We start from the raw sequence: 15,122 nt of genomic DNA, 5'->3' as shown, positions 1-15,122 counted from the left end.
CATTAACAAAAAAAATCAACTAAAAATTAATTCTCAAATGTTTGATAAACAATATTTATTATTAATATGTTTTATTTATATAATTTTTTAAAATTAAAAATCAATATTTGTTATATATATGTGTGTGTGTGTGTGGATTTGATAAATTATTTATTCCATTGATTTATAAATACTAATTTTAAATATTATTTTTTTAATTTATAGTTGGAGTTGTTGAATATAAGTGTAATGTTAATAAAAGTTAATTTATTTCATTTATTGTGTCATAAAAAATTGACCTAGATTCAAACCACACTAGGTTCTGTTTTTTATAGTGAATCATTAGGTATATTTATTGTAAAATTCGGGTTCAGTATGCTTTTGTATCGATGCGTATCGAACAATATTAGTCGATACTTGCGATACGTGCCAATATAATGACATATTGGACCGATACATATGACCGACAGGATACACCTCCAATCGTAACGTATCCTATATCGATTCAATCCTATACTGATATGATACACTCTATATCAAACATATTATATCGATATTCTAATCCTTGGGTGTGAATGCATTTGAACTTGTAGTAAAGTTTTTGTGCCATATAGTGTATTGAGAGTTGAGATAATGGAGTATTGGAAAAAGGATCCATATCGATGGGCTTAGGTTTTCTGACTTCGGATTTCCGTTGTTCTAATTACCAATGGCGGACATGGACCTTGGCCTAAATGAAACATATTATATATTCGGAATTTCGGATGGCGCAGAAGTAAGCTATTAGCAACCATACTAAATCTTTCAAAAGCACATTCGCACATTTGAAGCCAGTAAAGGTTTTCACATTATTCTGATTCACCAATTGATATGAATACAAACATAATTTCCACAACGACCCGACTATTATCCATCCATCTATCGAGTCTGTGTTTTGTGCACCCATGGGTGAACTGGATGGGTGCATCCACGGATCATGTTTGAACACGTCGACCTTAACACGGGTTTGGTAGTTCAACCAGACACAAACCGGCCACAATGTTATTGTCGGTGGTTGTCCAGGTGGGTGGTTTCTGTTGATACAAGAAGCCCCTTATAAGAAGAAGAAGAAAACAAGAAGAAGAAGAAGAAGAGGCCAGAAATGTATCGTCAAAGTTCTTACCATTCCCACCGGTGGTTGCCGTTGGTTCGGGTCACTCGCTGTAGTATGGTCGACGGTGGTTGTCCAGGTGGGTGATTTCTATTGGCACAAGAAGCCTTTTGTAAAAAGAAGAAAAAGAAGAAGAAGAGACAAAAATGTACTGTCAGAGCTCTTGCCGTCGCCGCCGATGATCACTGGTTCGGGTCACTCACTGTGGGGGTCGTTGGTGCGTGGATAGGGTTCGGTGGAGGGAGGAAAATCATAAAGGGAAAATGCAAAATGCGAGCAGGGTTTCCTCTTCATTAACTTTTTGTAATTTTGTGACCGATTTGTGACTAATTGAACCACCGAACCTGTGTTAATGGGCCTTTTACCGTAAACATTATATTCACTTCCCCTGGTTGACGTGTTTGAACGTGATTCGTGGGTGAACTGGGCGCGCAGAACGCGAACTCCCATCTATCATATGGTGGAATATAAATTACTACTCCATACATCATCATGCCATGGTATTAGGAGTAGAAGCATATATACATATAGCATATTTCAAAATAATGAAAAGTATAAACACATTACCCTCCTCACACCTTCCAAACAGATTTTTGGCACGAAGTCTACATGGAAGCTGGAATGCACTTCAGTGAGTCTTGACCCGAGTATATATTATGTAGTGTGAATAAGTATCAAATAATACAAAATCCAAACTGAGCCGAAAGAAAATACCACCCGTAGTATTTTAGTAGAAGGTTATAGTTCCTTACCCCTTTCAGCAGGTAGGCAGGATGGGCTTGGTTGAGTTTAGGGCCAACCCAATATTGAAAAACTTGACCCTATACGCATTGGTCAGGCTTGTATATTTTCTTGCTAATGTTTCGGCACTTTCATTTCATATCTCGACTTTGTTTGTATGATCCAAATTTTCTGCTATTACAGTTGTGAATCAGTTCAACGGAATATGGTTTAATTATTAATTGAGTATTAAGTCTTGATTTCTTTTTTCTGATAATACAATTGTGAACTATTCATTAACTTGAGGAAGCTTTTCTTCAACTTCCATTTAAATAAAATAATGTATGCAGGCTGCACCTTGGGCACTGTAGGTTCAGGTTTAACATTTGTTAAAATAGGCATGGCCAAAGGACTAAGCTTCGTCCTGTGTAAACTCTTCGAGTCGGTTACTGGCTTGCACCTCTTGTTTTAAAACTTGGTTTGAGGTTGAACCATTTTCTCCATCGGGTCAATTGGTCAGTGGTTCAACCATATAGGTCAATGAATTAATTCATGAAGTCATTAATATAAAAACCAGAAAAATAAAATAATGCAAAAACCCCAAAACGCTAAATGGGTCAGACAGGTCAAAGATTCCTGCGCCTCAATCAAGGGGTCAATGGGTTGTTGGCCAACTAAAGAGGTTTTTGTGCCATAACGGGTTAAAGGTTGACCCGGTCATCCGGGTCAATTACGGGTTGAATACACTAGTTATCAGACTGGTATGACTTTCCGTTAAAATCACTTTTGGCTGCTTCAGTTATAAAGTAGGATTTCTCTGAGGGTACGTCTAGATTCTTTAGACAATACACAGGCCCATACCCATAGTTACTATAATTTATTTAATATAATCTCTAAGAATAAGTTAACTTTAAAAAAAAATATCAAATAAGGACAGAGATATTATTCATCTCAATCTCCCTCACTTCTGCTCTCTCTCTCTCTTCTTCTTCTTCTTCTTCTAAGTTGTTCCAAACTCAGAGCAGTAGAGATTTCCTCTCCTTTGACCACAACCTATTCATTCTATTTGACTCAGATCTAATCCATGGAATTCCGTACCACACTCTTTGAGCCACTGTTGTAGAGCCACACTCTTCGAGCCACCGCGTTCCGGCATTAAGGGCTTTTAAGAGAGTGTTTCTCATGCTTTTCTATTTAATAAAAAGGAGATGGTGATTTTGAGGGGAGAGGCAGCCATACTACGACTCTACGAGAAGGTCCTAATATGATAGTGTGTCTTTAATTTAGTGAGCAACAAAATAAATACAGATGGGGCAAGACTGGCGAGTTGTTTGTGTGTATTACGCACTTCCTTTCTCTCTTTCTCTTTCTCACTGTTCACAGCAGAGCAAAGTGGAGAGGGATCTCACCGTTACGCTCTGTTCTGAGTTTGGAATAACTCAGATGTGGAGAGAGAGAAGAAGAAGAAAAAAGAAGGAGAGAGAGAGAGAGAGATAGGAGAAATTTGCCACTCATTTTCACTATTGGGAAGGAGGAAGGAGGTCATTACTCATTAATAATTCTTTGATATTTTTTCAAAAGCATTATCATATTCTAGAGATTATATTAAAAAATTATTTTTATTGATATTAGGGCCAAAAATTACCATTTCCCTGAATATGAATCATAGGATGGAATATAGAGTCTTTTTATAAAATGACTACACATCAATCGAGTAGAACGAGACAGGCCCATTAATCCAAAACAATCACATTCAGTGGTTCAAGGCCTGAAGTTAAATGGGCCCCTATCTTTGGGCATGTCAGATCACGTTAAAACTCAAAAAGTAGATATTGCTGATATTTGCTTGTTGGGCCAAAATCCAAACCCATGTCGATCGTGGCCATGGATAGATGCTATTTGCTAACCAGTACGATGACAATTCCAATTTTTTGGAGGTGGGGACAAATTCACATTCCACGTGGTACGTGGTTAGTTGGAGCTAAGATTTGCGCCCCACAAAGGGGCACCCCACAACGTTTTACAGTATATTTTCGCCATATATTGAGAATATCTCTGGATAATGATATGATCATTTTTTTGTACATCATTGGGAGATGTTTCTAATACACAATAGAGATGTGTTATGGGACATTGTGGGGTGCACATTGTGGGGTGCAGATGTGAATTCGGTTAGTTGTCATTCGAGTGTCCACCTGGCAATTAACAATACATGTCTAAATCACAATACAGGTTACTTCACTATTGTATCATTACGATCAATACACCAGGGCCATGTTTAGTTTGTTGTTCTGAGTCTTACGATCAATAATATTAGAGTTTTGGTTATAAAATTCTTGTCATGAGTCTCATTTCAGAATGAAAAGTCAACCTATAACATAAAAATTGAGGTGACCTGCAACATGAAAAATGATTGTATCCAGTTTTGTTCATTTTCATTCTTTAAAGAAATTTTGTGTCAGTGGTCATAAATCTCCAGCTTAGGTATGTAAGACCACCGCCGTAGATGTTTATTAGCGGATTGTCATGAAAACTTATGCTGACAGACATCGACTGTTGGTTATCTACCGGTAAATATTTATGCCAATGGTTTTGGAGACTTGGGTTGGCGGTTTATGACCACCAGCACAAAATATTTTTGAAGAATAAAAATGGCCAACATAAGACACTTTTAAATATTTTTGAAAAAAATATTTGATTTATAATAATATTTTTTCATTTTACATATTTTTATCCGATCTTATCTATTTTAGAATTCTATTTTGATTAAAAATGAGAAAAAATGAAAATTGAACCAAACATAACCCGAATTCGGCGTGGCTAGTCAAGGTAAGATCCAAGGCTATATTTCTGAGGGTAGATTTTCCCTTCTCTCTGCTTGTCTCTCTCTCTCTCTATATATATACCAGAAAAAGAAACCTTTTAGCCATGTCGGCGTATGCACCCTACAAGCAACTGCCACCAAAAGAATTGTGGGCCTTATATCAATGGACCAAGAGGCCCAAAGAAAAATGCAAATGGCCGTGGCCCATGGGCCTGTTGGAGCAGGAGCCAGGAATGTTGAGAGCCTCTAAAAGCCTATGCGTGCATGGGCTAACTAGACACTAGAAACAACTAGTTTTCGTACCGGCGAGGACCGCGAGGTAGTGCACGGCCATCCTTCGATCTTCGTTTCCGTCACTCTCGATGGCGAACGAAGAAGAAAGTGTTCTCGAGCAGCAGCTCGAGCTTCAACTAGAAGAACAGAAGGAATCCTTGACGGCTTTAAAGGAAGCCCTAGCTTCTGACCCAGCTAATGCGGAGCTTCTTGCGGTAGGTGGTTCAAAACTTCGTGTCCAAATTAGGGTTTTCGTTTGTTTGTAATTGTGAACTTTTTTTGGTTTATGTTCTACGCGGAGTTCCTCAAGGAATGTGATTTATTTTTCTGTGTGCGAAATTGAAATAAAAGGTTGATATTTCTTAATGTTTTTTATCTGTACGGTCTTTATGTTGCTTGAATTTGTTAAGACGTTTGATTTTCTGAAGTTACTGCTACTTTGCTGGACAATCAGAAAACGAATCCTTTCCAAAGGTAATTGTTTAGTATATTGATAAAAAAAAGATAATTGTTTAGTGTTTTTATCTCATAAAGGATTAGGTCGTCAAGCAGTTGTCAAAGTTGCTCCCTTTTCAAGAGTTTTCAAACATATTTCTTGCCACAATTTTTAACCAGTTAAGAATTAGTAGTTATTTAGATAAGAAAAAGTAAATATATTGAATTCTTTTTGAGTTTTGATAGCTTGTCGATCATGTCCTTCATGCCTGCACTTGTTTGCTGACCACTTTAATCATACTTCACATGGAATTATATGATTATTTTCTTAGTTGGATTTTCATTATCCTGAAACAGATATATCCAATTTATCCAAATTTAATTGGGGGCATCAGCAACTCCCTTCCCAATGTTATTCCTAGGCTCTGGATTCTAGCAACTCTCCCTGACCATCCCATCTTTTACTATCCATTCTAAAAACATTGCAACACTCTTAATAGAAGTCAATTTTCTCTCCTAATCCTAAAGGTTACTTACTTACTTACAAGCTTCTCCACATTTTTTTTTTGCTTCATGGGGCTACACAACAGGGGGTAGCCCATCCCTTTTCCCTTAACCCACCCCAACCCCTGGTGGCAGCGGGATTTGATCCCAGGTCTCTACTCCGACGAGTCAGAGCACCTACCAACTGAGCCACCATCAATTGGCTTACAAGCTTCTCCACATTGATCCTCTTATTTACTCCTGAATAACTTTTAAGCTTCTTTTATTCCTACCTTCCACTCATCGACTTGCTCCTCTTCACTCTTTGCTTCTTTCACCCTGATTACTTCATCCTCTTCAGCCCCTTCTTTTTCTGTAAAAATATTACTTTCATTGCAAAAGAAAAGGGGAAGGATATACATGAGAAGATGTACACAATAATCAAGCAACAAGGCAAAAGCAACAGATAAGAACATACCTCAGAATTTACATAGGCAATGAAATATCACTGTACAAAACATCCCTTCCCACCCCAGATTTAGCTAAACCATCTCTCCAGTCATCCCTATTGGATTTATCATCTCCTAAATTCACTCCACGTGGTGAACTTCAATTTACAAGTTAGTGCCAGCACCGATCAATTACAAGTAATCACTGTCTCCATGTGGCTAGACTGTCCCTGTTCAATCATTGCTGGCATGGCATAAGTGGATATTAGGGATATTGTCTCCAATCAGAATAGAATGACCATTAGAAATTAGGCTATATAATTGAAAATTGGGATTGGATTATATCTGAGAGTAGCTGCTTTGCGCATAAAAGAATGCCAAAGGTTAGGTCCATATGCAGTCGACCCCTCCCAAGACCCCAGATACCTGGGACCAAAATTGGGTAATGGCCTTCTTAGTTGAGAATCAGGGCTAGATTTTATTTGACTTCCCCCTCTTTTATTTATTTATTTTTGATAAATGATAAAATATTGAAGGGATCACCATCAAGGCAGTACATTGGCTGAAAACTCCTGACTTGTTCAAGGATGTCTCTACAGATGATTTGATTAGAGGCTGGAATATTTTAACAAGATCTTTTACTTCATCACCTACCATACAAGCAGTTTGGTCCCCTCCTTTGCAGTGTCATGTCAAACTGAACTTAGATGGCATCTCTATTGGGAACCCCGAACCTTCTAGAATAGGGGGTGTGTTTGGAGATGCGGAAGAAAAAATCCTAGCTCTGTATTCTGGTCCAATAGGTGTGGGGGACTCGCTTAGAGCTGAAGTTTTGGCGCTCCTCCAGGGGCTCAGATGGGCTAAGCAATTGTGTTTCCAACAGTTGGAAGTGGAGGGGGATTCAAAATTAGTAGTAGGTTGGCTGCAATCAAATAGTTTGGGAACGTGGTCCCTTAGACAACAGGTAAGGGAATTATTGAGCCTCACAAGGGAGCTGGATGCAAAAGCGTATTGGTCTAGGAGGTCAGCAAATGCTTTAGCTGACAACCTAGCAAAACAAAGGGTGAATCAGGAGTTTTTGTTTTGTGCAGTGTTGTAAGATTTTTGTTATTCAGGGGTCACCTTTTACTTTGGAAGGTAACGGTTGTTTCTTATGGTTTTATCTAATGAAAAACCATAAGAATATTTTCCTATAAAAAATGATAAAATATTTATATTAATATAAGTGAAAGGGAGGGCGAGAGACCCTGTAAAAAAATGTGCCTGTAGTTGTGCACAGGACATATACATTTAGAACCTACACAAAAAGAGCCTCAAAAAATGATAGATGTCCAATGATCAACAAAATGACTGACTGGAGTTCCCACAAAAAGCCTTCAACTACCAGCCCACAAAGAGCCTTGTCTCAAGAAAGGCAAGCATTCACCTGAAAGTCCGTCACTGCTGTCATTAGGTCACCATGAATTATATCCCAGTATTTGGTATAGAAGCCCATAGGAAATCCATTAGGGCCCGGACCCTTGTCCCCTTTGAGATGATCCTATAAGGCTTGCCATACCTCTCCTTCCAAATCTCCCTTTTGAGACGAGTTCTATCCTGTTCTTCCAATTGATCAAGATCCATACCATCAAGCTGTGGTCTAAATACCTCTCCCTCTTTATATAATTTCTCAAAAAAGGATGTAATGCCTTCCACCACTTGCTGTTGGTTCTCTATGTAAGAGCCATCCACAGTAATAGATGTGATGGTGTTCTGCCTCCTGGCATTGGCCATTTGATGAAAGGGCCGTGTATTTTCATCACCTGCTTTGAGCTACAAGGCCCTAGATTTTGGCACCATGACACCTCCATTCAACATAATCTGCAAAACTTATCTTGGGCCAAGCTCTTCTTGTGATGCTCTTCCTTAGATAGGCTATTTGAAACCACCTTGTAACTCTGGTACAAAATCCAACATCCTTTCCTTGCAATTTCTAATTCTGCTGCTTAATTTCCTTCTTGAGATGTCTAAGCTTCTGTTATAAGTGGGCTGAAAAACCAGCACTGTCCCACTGTTCCTTCACTTTGTCACAACATCCCAGAGCCTCAAAAGAACATTAATTCAAAATGGGAGAAACCCAGCCTGGACATTTCACCTGTCTGTAATGACAAAGGCATGTGATCTGAAGTTGTGTGAGGTAGAGCACACTGCATGATATCTCGAAAGGCTTCCTCCCAATCATCGTTGACAATAAAACAGTCCAATTTTGACATGGATGCATTGGGATGGAAGTTGTTCCAAGTAAAGCAGCTCCCTGCAATGGAAGATTATCAGTGCCATCCTATCAACAAAATCTCCAAAAGCCAACATATTTGCAAATACCCAAGATTCACCCCTCTTCTCAAAGGAAAACCTTACAATGTTAAAATCTCCATCAACACACCATGGCAGTGCCCATCTTGCATACACCCTCTCAAGCTCCTCCCAAAAGTCAACCTGCAAGCTATCTTCCTTAGGCGTATAAACAACTGAAAAGATCCATTCCTCATCCCCCCCAATGGTGTTAACAAAACACATGATATAGATTAAATCCCAACAAATGCATCACAAGCCCTCAACACCTTGGCATTTCAGATAACAAGATTACCACCATAACCCCCACGACTGGTCTTTCACTCAGTGACAAGCATCATCAGCCCAGACTTCCCTATTCAATTCCCCTGTCCACCTTTCCTTTTTGGAATCCTGCAAAATCATCATGGCCCTCTTTTATTACTAATGTTATTTTTATTGCTGATTATAAAGAAAACTAAAGACAAGAAGAGTACCTAGAATCAAGAAAGAAGGAAAGGGGATAGCTAGTAATTATATATCCCCTTCTTAACTAAGGACTATTGTCAGTCTGGTTCTTACTTCATTCTAATAGAATCAAATCATTAAGACATAGTTTTGTGTCCAATCAGATGTCCAAGAGAGAATTCTAAGCTCTGAAGAGAGAAGTTCAATTCCATAAGTTTCCTTCTTACATAAACCAAGGCTTATTTATAGATAAGCTCAGTCAAACCTTTGGAAACATTTGATTTTTTCCCAAACGTAGTGACTGAATTTGCATAACAACAAAACTTAATAAGAAAGTACACTAATAAAAATAACAAAATTTAAGATCTCTACTATTTAGATTAATAAAAACAATGAAACTAAAAAACAAAATAAAGGTGTAATGAATAACTAGCAATCAAAGTGAAAAAACAGGACCTATTTGTTGATCATGGTGAAAGTAAACAAGATGGCCAAGATTCTTAAAATCCTAAGTGCAATAGCTATGTTCCACTTTGTTACTCATCATCATCCAAGCCTTGTCCCAACTATATTGGTCATCTACTTGCCATATCCATTATTAAATTATTGGCTCTTAAATCATTTCTTGTTACTTCTACCCATTTCCTTTTTGGTTTACCCCTAGCCCTTCTATCCCCTTCAACTTGCAACAAATCAACTTTTCTTAGGGTTGCTGTTGATGGCCTTCTATAGTAACCAAACCATCTAAGGCTGCATTGGGCATTCCTTATTTTAAGGACTTATCTCCTTTTTGCTGATAAAATGCCCCTATAAACATTGAGTTTTTAATTGCAAAAAAGAAATAAGTCCTTGAAACAAGGAATGCCAAATGCAACCTAAGTCTACTTTCTCTCATTTTGTTGCCTATTGGAGCTGCTCCTAGATTCCTTCGAATGACTTCATTTTTGATAGGGGTGTCAATGGTATTTGATCGAATCAAATTTGAATATCTAATTGGTTGAATTCGGATATGACCTAATTTGATTTGATAAATATCCGAATTCAACCAATTATTTAATTCTTATATATAACATATAAAATATTTAAATGTTTTATATAATTTATATATATGTAATAATTAAATTATATAAATAACTTATATATTTATTAATTACCAAAATAATTAATTGGTTGAATTTGAATATTAATTTTCAATATCCATTGGATATCGAATCAAATTCGGGTATTGAATTTTCTAATCGGATTCAAACTCGAATTCGGATATTGCCTGATTTTATTTGAACTTCATCCATTTACACCCCTAATATTTTATCCCTTTTTTCGTTTTTCCACTCATTCATCTCAGCATACACATTTTTTGCCACATTAATTTTTTGGGCATGTTGTTTCTTGACTGCCCAAACTTTGCTCCGTACAACATACAATTGTTTTGTAGATCTCCTTTTAATCTAAGTGGTAATCCCTATCACATAAAACTTTGGATGCACCCTCCATTTTTCCCATCCTGCTCTAAATCTATGGGTGACATCTTCCTCAATCTCTCCCTTGTTATGAATTATAAACCATGGTACCAGGCTTTATTGCCAAGGTTCAAAGTATTGAGACACCCTGATACGCTCGAACATGGGTACCAGGTGTTTGGATCACGAGCTCCACTTCTTTTCGGTTTTTGTTTCAAATTTTGACAAAGGGTGTTTCTGGAATGATATGATATGTCCAATACACCCTGATACGTTGCAAAATTTTGGTCCTTGTTTATTGATATGATGACTTCTGAGAGGTATCATTATGATCCATATGTAGTACCTTTTTCTTTTTTTATACATACTGCCTTATCTAGTTGGTAGGTATTGACGCTTTTTTTTCCTAAGGTTCATGAGGAACTTGTTCTCGCAATCAGAGATGCAGAGGAAGGGCTTCTTCACCTCAAACGTTCACGGTTATTGCGTGAAACTGATTTACTTATATCAGTACAAAATTTTGAAGCTACTGCTGAGAATGCTAAGGTGGAGCTATTTGATGCAGAAGCCACAGATGTGATGGTGGAACCTCTTGATCCAACACATGTTGAAGCAGAACCAGTGAAAGATCAAGGTTTTGCAGTTGGATCAAAATGTAGATTCCGTCACACTGATGGACGATGGTATTGGTTGTGATGTAGTATTCCAAGCATATAAAATTTGCTACTTTAATTAGGACTAGTGAAAACTATTGCAACTTTGCTTCCTTCAAATGCAACCTCATGTGAGTGTGACAGTTTTCTAAGACTGCTTGACTCAACCTCATACTATTATATTGGGTCAGCTACATGAATCCTTTTTTGATATTTCAATCCATCAGGGACCATATCTTCTATAAGGCTCAGTTTGGAAGGAGTACAAGTGCAATTATGTGGAGTGCAAAACCTTGTATTTTGTATTATTTTATTTGTATTTGTAATGTACAAATTTGCATTTCTACTCCTTCCAAACTGAGCCAGAGTTTTTTCTTAGTTGTTCCAAAGTAAGATTTTTATATTGGATCTATTCAATGCTAAATGAACTTGCTTGGATATTGCAAAGAATGCGTGGTCAGTTTCTTTGAGATTGTTCCATCTTTCTCCCTTTGCTCCTGGCCAAGGAGTTTTGTACTAGTACTCTTTCATGATCTCATTATTCTCATTTTTAATGCATTTCCATCTTGTTGCTGTTAAAAAGATAATTTTTCTGTTAGGAGGAAACCCAATGTTTAGAAATTTTTGGAATCTGATCCTTGATAGGTTCTCCAAAAAATTGACCTTTTGGGAAAGGAGCTATCTATCTTTGGGAAAGTAGAAATGCGTTGATTAACTCCCCCTACTTCGGCTATTTACCAATACACTATTTCTGTCTTTAGGCACTGGTGGCAAAGAGATGTGAGAAAATCATGAGTTCTTGTTTTATTCTATTTCTAAAAATATTCTAGGCCATCCAGAAAATCTATTATATGATATACAGATTCAAGCATATGTTACAATTTAAGAACTAAATGGAGTTCTTTTTTCTCTTAACACCATAGGAGTCAAGTGGTGATATGTAGAAAAGCTCTCTTTCATGCAATTTGAATACTTTTTTTTTTTATCAATAAGCACATTTCATTAATTAATCACAAAAATAATTACAAGGAGGAAGACAAACTTACTTATCTTCCAACTAGAGCTTGAGCTCCCAAGAACAGAAAAAAGGAAAAAGTTACACTTGTGCCGAAAATATTAACTCTCTCTCGACTCCTTGCTTAGATAACCCATCAGCAAAAGAGTTAGCTGATCTTTTCACCCAGCTGATCTTAATTTCCATCTCTTCAACCAGCCACCTAAATTTCCTCCTCTCATTACTGTACATCTATAACCTGCTATTTTCTTTATTCAGCCACCCTACCACCACTTCTGAGTTCCCTTCAATGATGAGTTTTCTTATATTCATCTCCTTAGCTCTTTGGACTCCTTCAAGAACTGCAAAGATTCCAGCCCTGAGAGAGTCACCCACTCCATTTGGGCCTGAAAACATGGCTGAAACAAACCCATTCTCATCCCTAAACACACCTTTTCAATACTCTCAATTTATTGTTATATAATGATGCATGTTAGTCTGAACTTCATTCGGAAGGGTGATTAGACCCTTCCTGGTCTCTGTTTCATTGTTACCAAGGTGGTCCAGCGGTTGAATATTTGCTACCCAACAATTCAAACTGATAGGGTGACTTGACCTTCCAATTTATGTGATATGTATATATATTAGCTAGTGGATAATTCAGATGAATCAGTGGGACCTCATCTTTTTATCTTTTTTTTCTACATGTATGCTGAAGACTGGGCAGTGGTCTTCATCTGTTCCCAAGGCACAGCTCATGTCCAGATTTTTACCCAACATACTAATCTGGTATTTGACAGTCTCAATATGTTTCAAGGGTCATAGTTGTTGCTCAGACGTTAATGGTCCTGGATTTCATTGTTTTATATTTAGTGGCTCTTGGCTTTTCTTAGGTAATGCTGATCAGTTTCTGTTGCTAAGTCTTGTGGCTCCTTCTAATTTCTTATTTCTAAGGTGATTTCTTGTCACCTTCTCTTGTATTCATTTTTTTTTTATTTTAATAAAACTCCTTCTTTACAAATATTTACTGGTTTGTTCTATATGTTATCTGGGAGCCCTATCTGCTTAACATATCTGATACCCTGAAATTGCTTACTCTTGTCATCATCACCAGTTGCTGAAATTTATCTACTGCTAGAAACTTGGAAGCCTTTGTTCTTGGTTCAAAACTTACTAATGTGAACCCACCTAAGTGCAGATGTGCAAGTTCTTTTTACAACAACGATGTCGATTTGGTACCAACTGCCGCTTGTCTCATGGTATGTTAGTGTTTGTAGTGGGTCCTAAGATGTAGGATTTAAAGAAGTTTGTTTTCCTGTCAATTCAATCCCATGTATTTCTGCTGTGATCTCTTGTGGTGTTTCTTCATGAATGTCTGCTGACATACATTATCAAATTTAACAGTGAAGGTTTTCTTTTCTTTTCCTTTTATTATTACTATTATTTTTTAATTGGTCTGTGGTCGTTCGGTTGTTCCATGAGAAGTTTTTGTATGCATTTGCTTTGATCCAGCACTTTGGATCTGACTTAGAGCCATTTTCTCAGGAATCAATGTTCCTATTTCTTCCCTCAAGAAGTATATTCCCACAAGATGGCAAGAGTCATTGATAGGTTCTAACATCTGGGCAGTTTCAGAAAGCAAGGCTGGCATTTGGAGGGAAGCAGAACTTGAGTCGTGGGATGATGTGATTGGAATGGGTCAAGTTGTCTTTCGAGATGATGGAAGTTGTGCAAATCTTGGGAGTGAGGCACTTTCATTGTCTGAATATGCTGAAATGAGTGTAGATGAAGAAGATGATGATGATGATTCAAGTTCAGACAATTCTGATTCCAGCTGCTATGAAGAAGAGGACTCTCGAGGTCTTGGATTTCTGGAAGCAACAACACAACAACGAGGCATCCAGACTGAAACAACAGTATTTGCCAAGTGGGAGCATCACACCCGGGGCATAGCTTCCAAGATGATGGCTAACATGGGTTACCGAGAAGGGATGGGCTTGGGTGCATCGGGACAAGGAATGGTGCACCCAATTCCTGTAAAAGTTCTCCCACCAAAGCAATCACTTGATCATGCACTGGAGTCACGTGAAAATGAGGAAAACAAGGAAAATCAAGGAAAGAAGCGCACTAGAGGTGGCAAGAGAAAGCGTGATAAGAAACATGCAGCTGCTGCACGGGCTGCAAAAGCTGAAGAGGAATCAAGGCCAAGCGTCTTCAGTTTCATCAATAGCCAGCTAGCTATGCAAGGCGAAGCTCAAAATGGCCTAGCAAAAAAACAACAGGCTAAAGGTGAAAAGGATGCAAAGAAAGAAGACAGACGGGCCCTGGTAGCTTATGATGATGAGGTGAAGGAGCTAAGGTTCCGGGTTGAGAAGCTAGAAGAAATGGTGAATCGGAATAGGAAAGAAAAGGTGGTTTATGAAGCTGCTTTGAGGAAGCTCAATGAGGCCCGCAAGGCCTTGGCAGATGCAGAGGCAGCCCATGCATCTGCATCCAATGCTGTTGTTAGCAAGGAGAAAGAGAAGAGGTGGCTCAAGTTTTGAATGCACTTTCTGTTACTGTTGCCTGACATTTTACATGTTTAATATGATTATTAGATTATAATACCAAATTCTAACCTTCCTTAGTCTCCAAGATGTTAAGCTTGCATCATAATTCATAACAATCCATTTCTTTTTTCTTCTACAATTCTACTGCAGTCGTGACTCGTGACTATATTGATCATTGAGATGGTCTTGCGCATTCTTATCCAAGAAAGAAGACCTAAATGGAAAAGTAAAATGGGATGATTAAATGTATTATTACTTACAAGATGACAAGTTATTTCGTTATTGTAGTATTAACCAAGGTTTTGGAAACCAACCCGGAGACATAACCGGCCTTGGCACCATTTTTGGTTTGATGGTTCAACCATTTGGGTAAAA

General features: G+C 37.9%; 1 protein-coding gene across 1 annotated transcript; it reads left to right on the top strand.

Annotated features, from left to right (window-relative positions):
- Positions 1-4,942: 4,942 nt before the first annotated feature.
- LOC148848615 (zinc finger (CCCH-type) family protein / D111/G-patch domain-containing protein) lies at positions 4,943-14,832 on the top strand. The gene is given in 5 exon segments (XM_088950202.1): positions 4,943-5,161; positions 10,963-11,236; positions 11,239-11,304; positions 13,392-13,457; positions 13,744-14,832. Coding segments are annotated over 5 exon segments (1,530 nt in total). The 5' UTR covers positions 4,943-5,035; the 3' UTR covers positions 14,742-14,832.
- Positions 14,833-15,122: the final 290 nt, after the last annotated feature.

This window comes from Nelumbo lutea, chromosome 6, assembly GCF_056320005.1.
Source record: "Nelumbo lutea isolate HS-2025 chromosome 6, American lotus-T2T, whole genome shotgun sequence".
In the NCBI taxonomy this organism is placed as follows: domain Eukaryota; kingdom Viridiplantae; phylum Streptophyta; class Magnoliopsida; order Proteales; family Nelumbonaceae; genus Nelumbo; species Nelumbo lutea.
The sequence above is the reverse complement of the archived record's forward strand: the minus strand, read 5'-3'. Positions and strand labels throughout refer to the sequence as shown.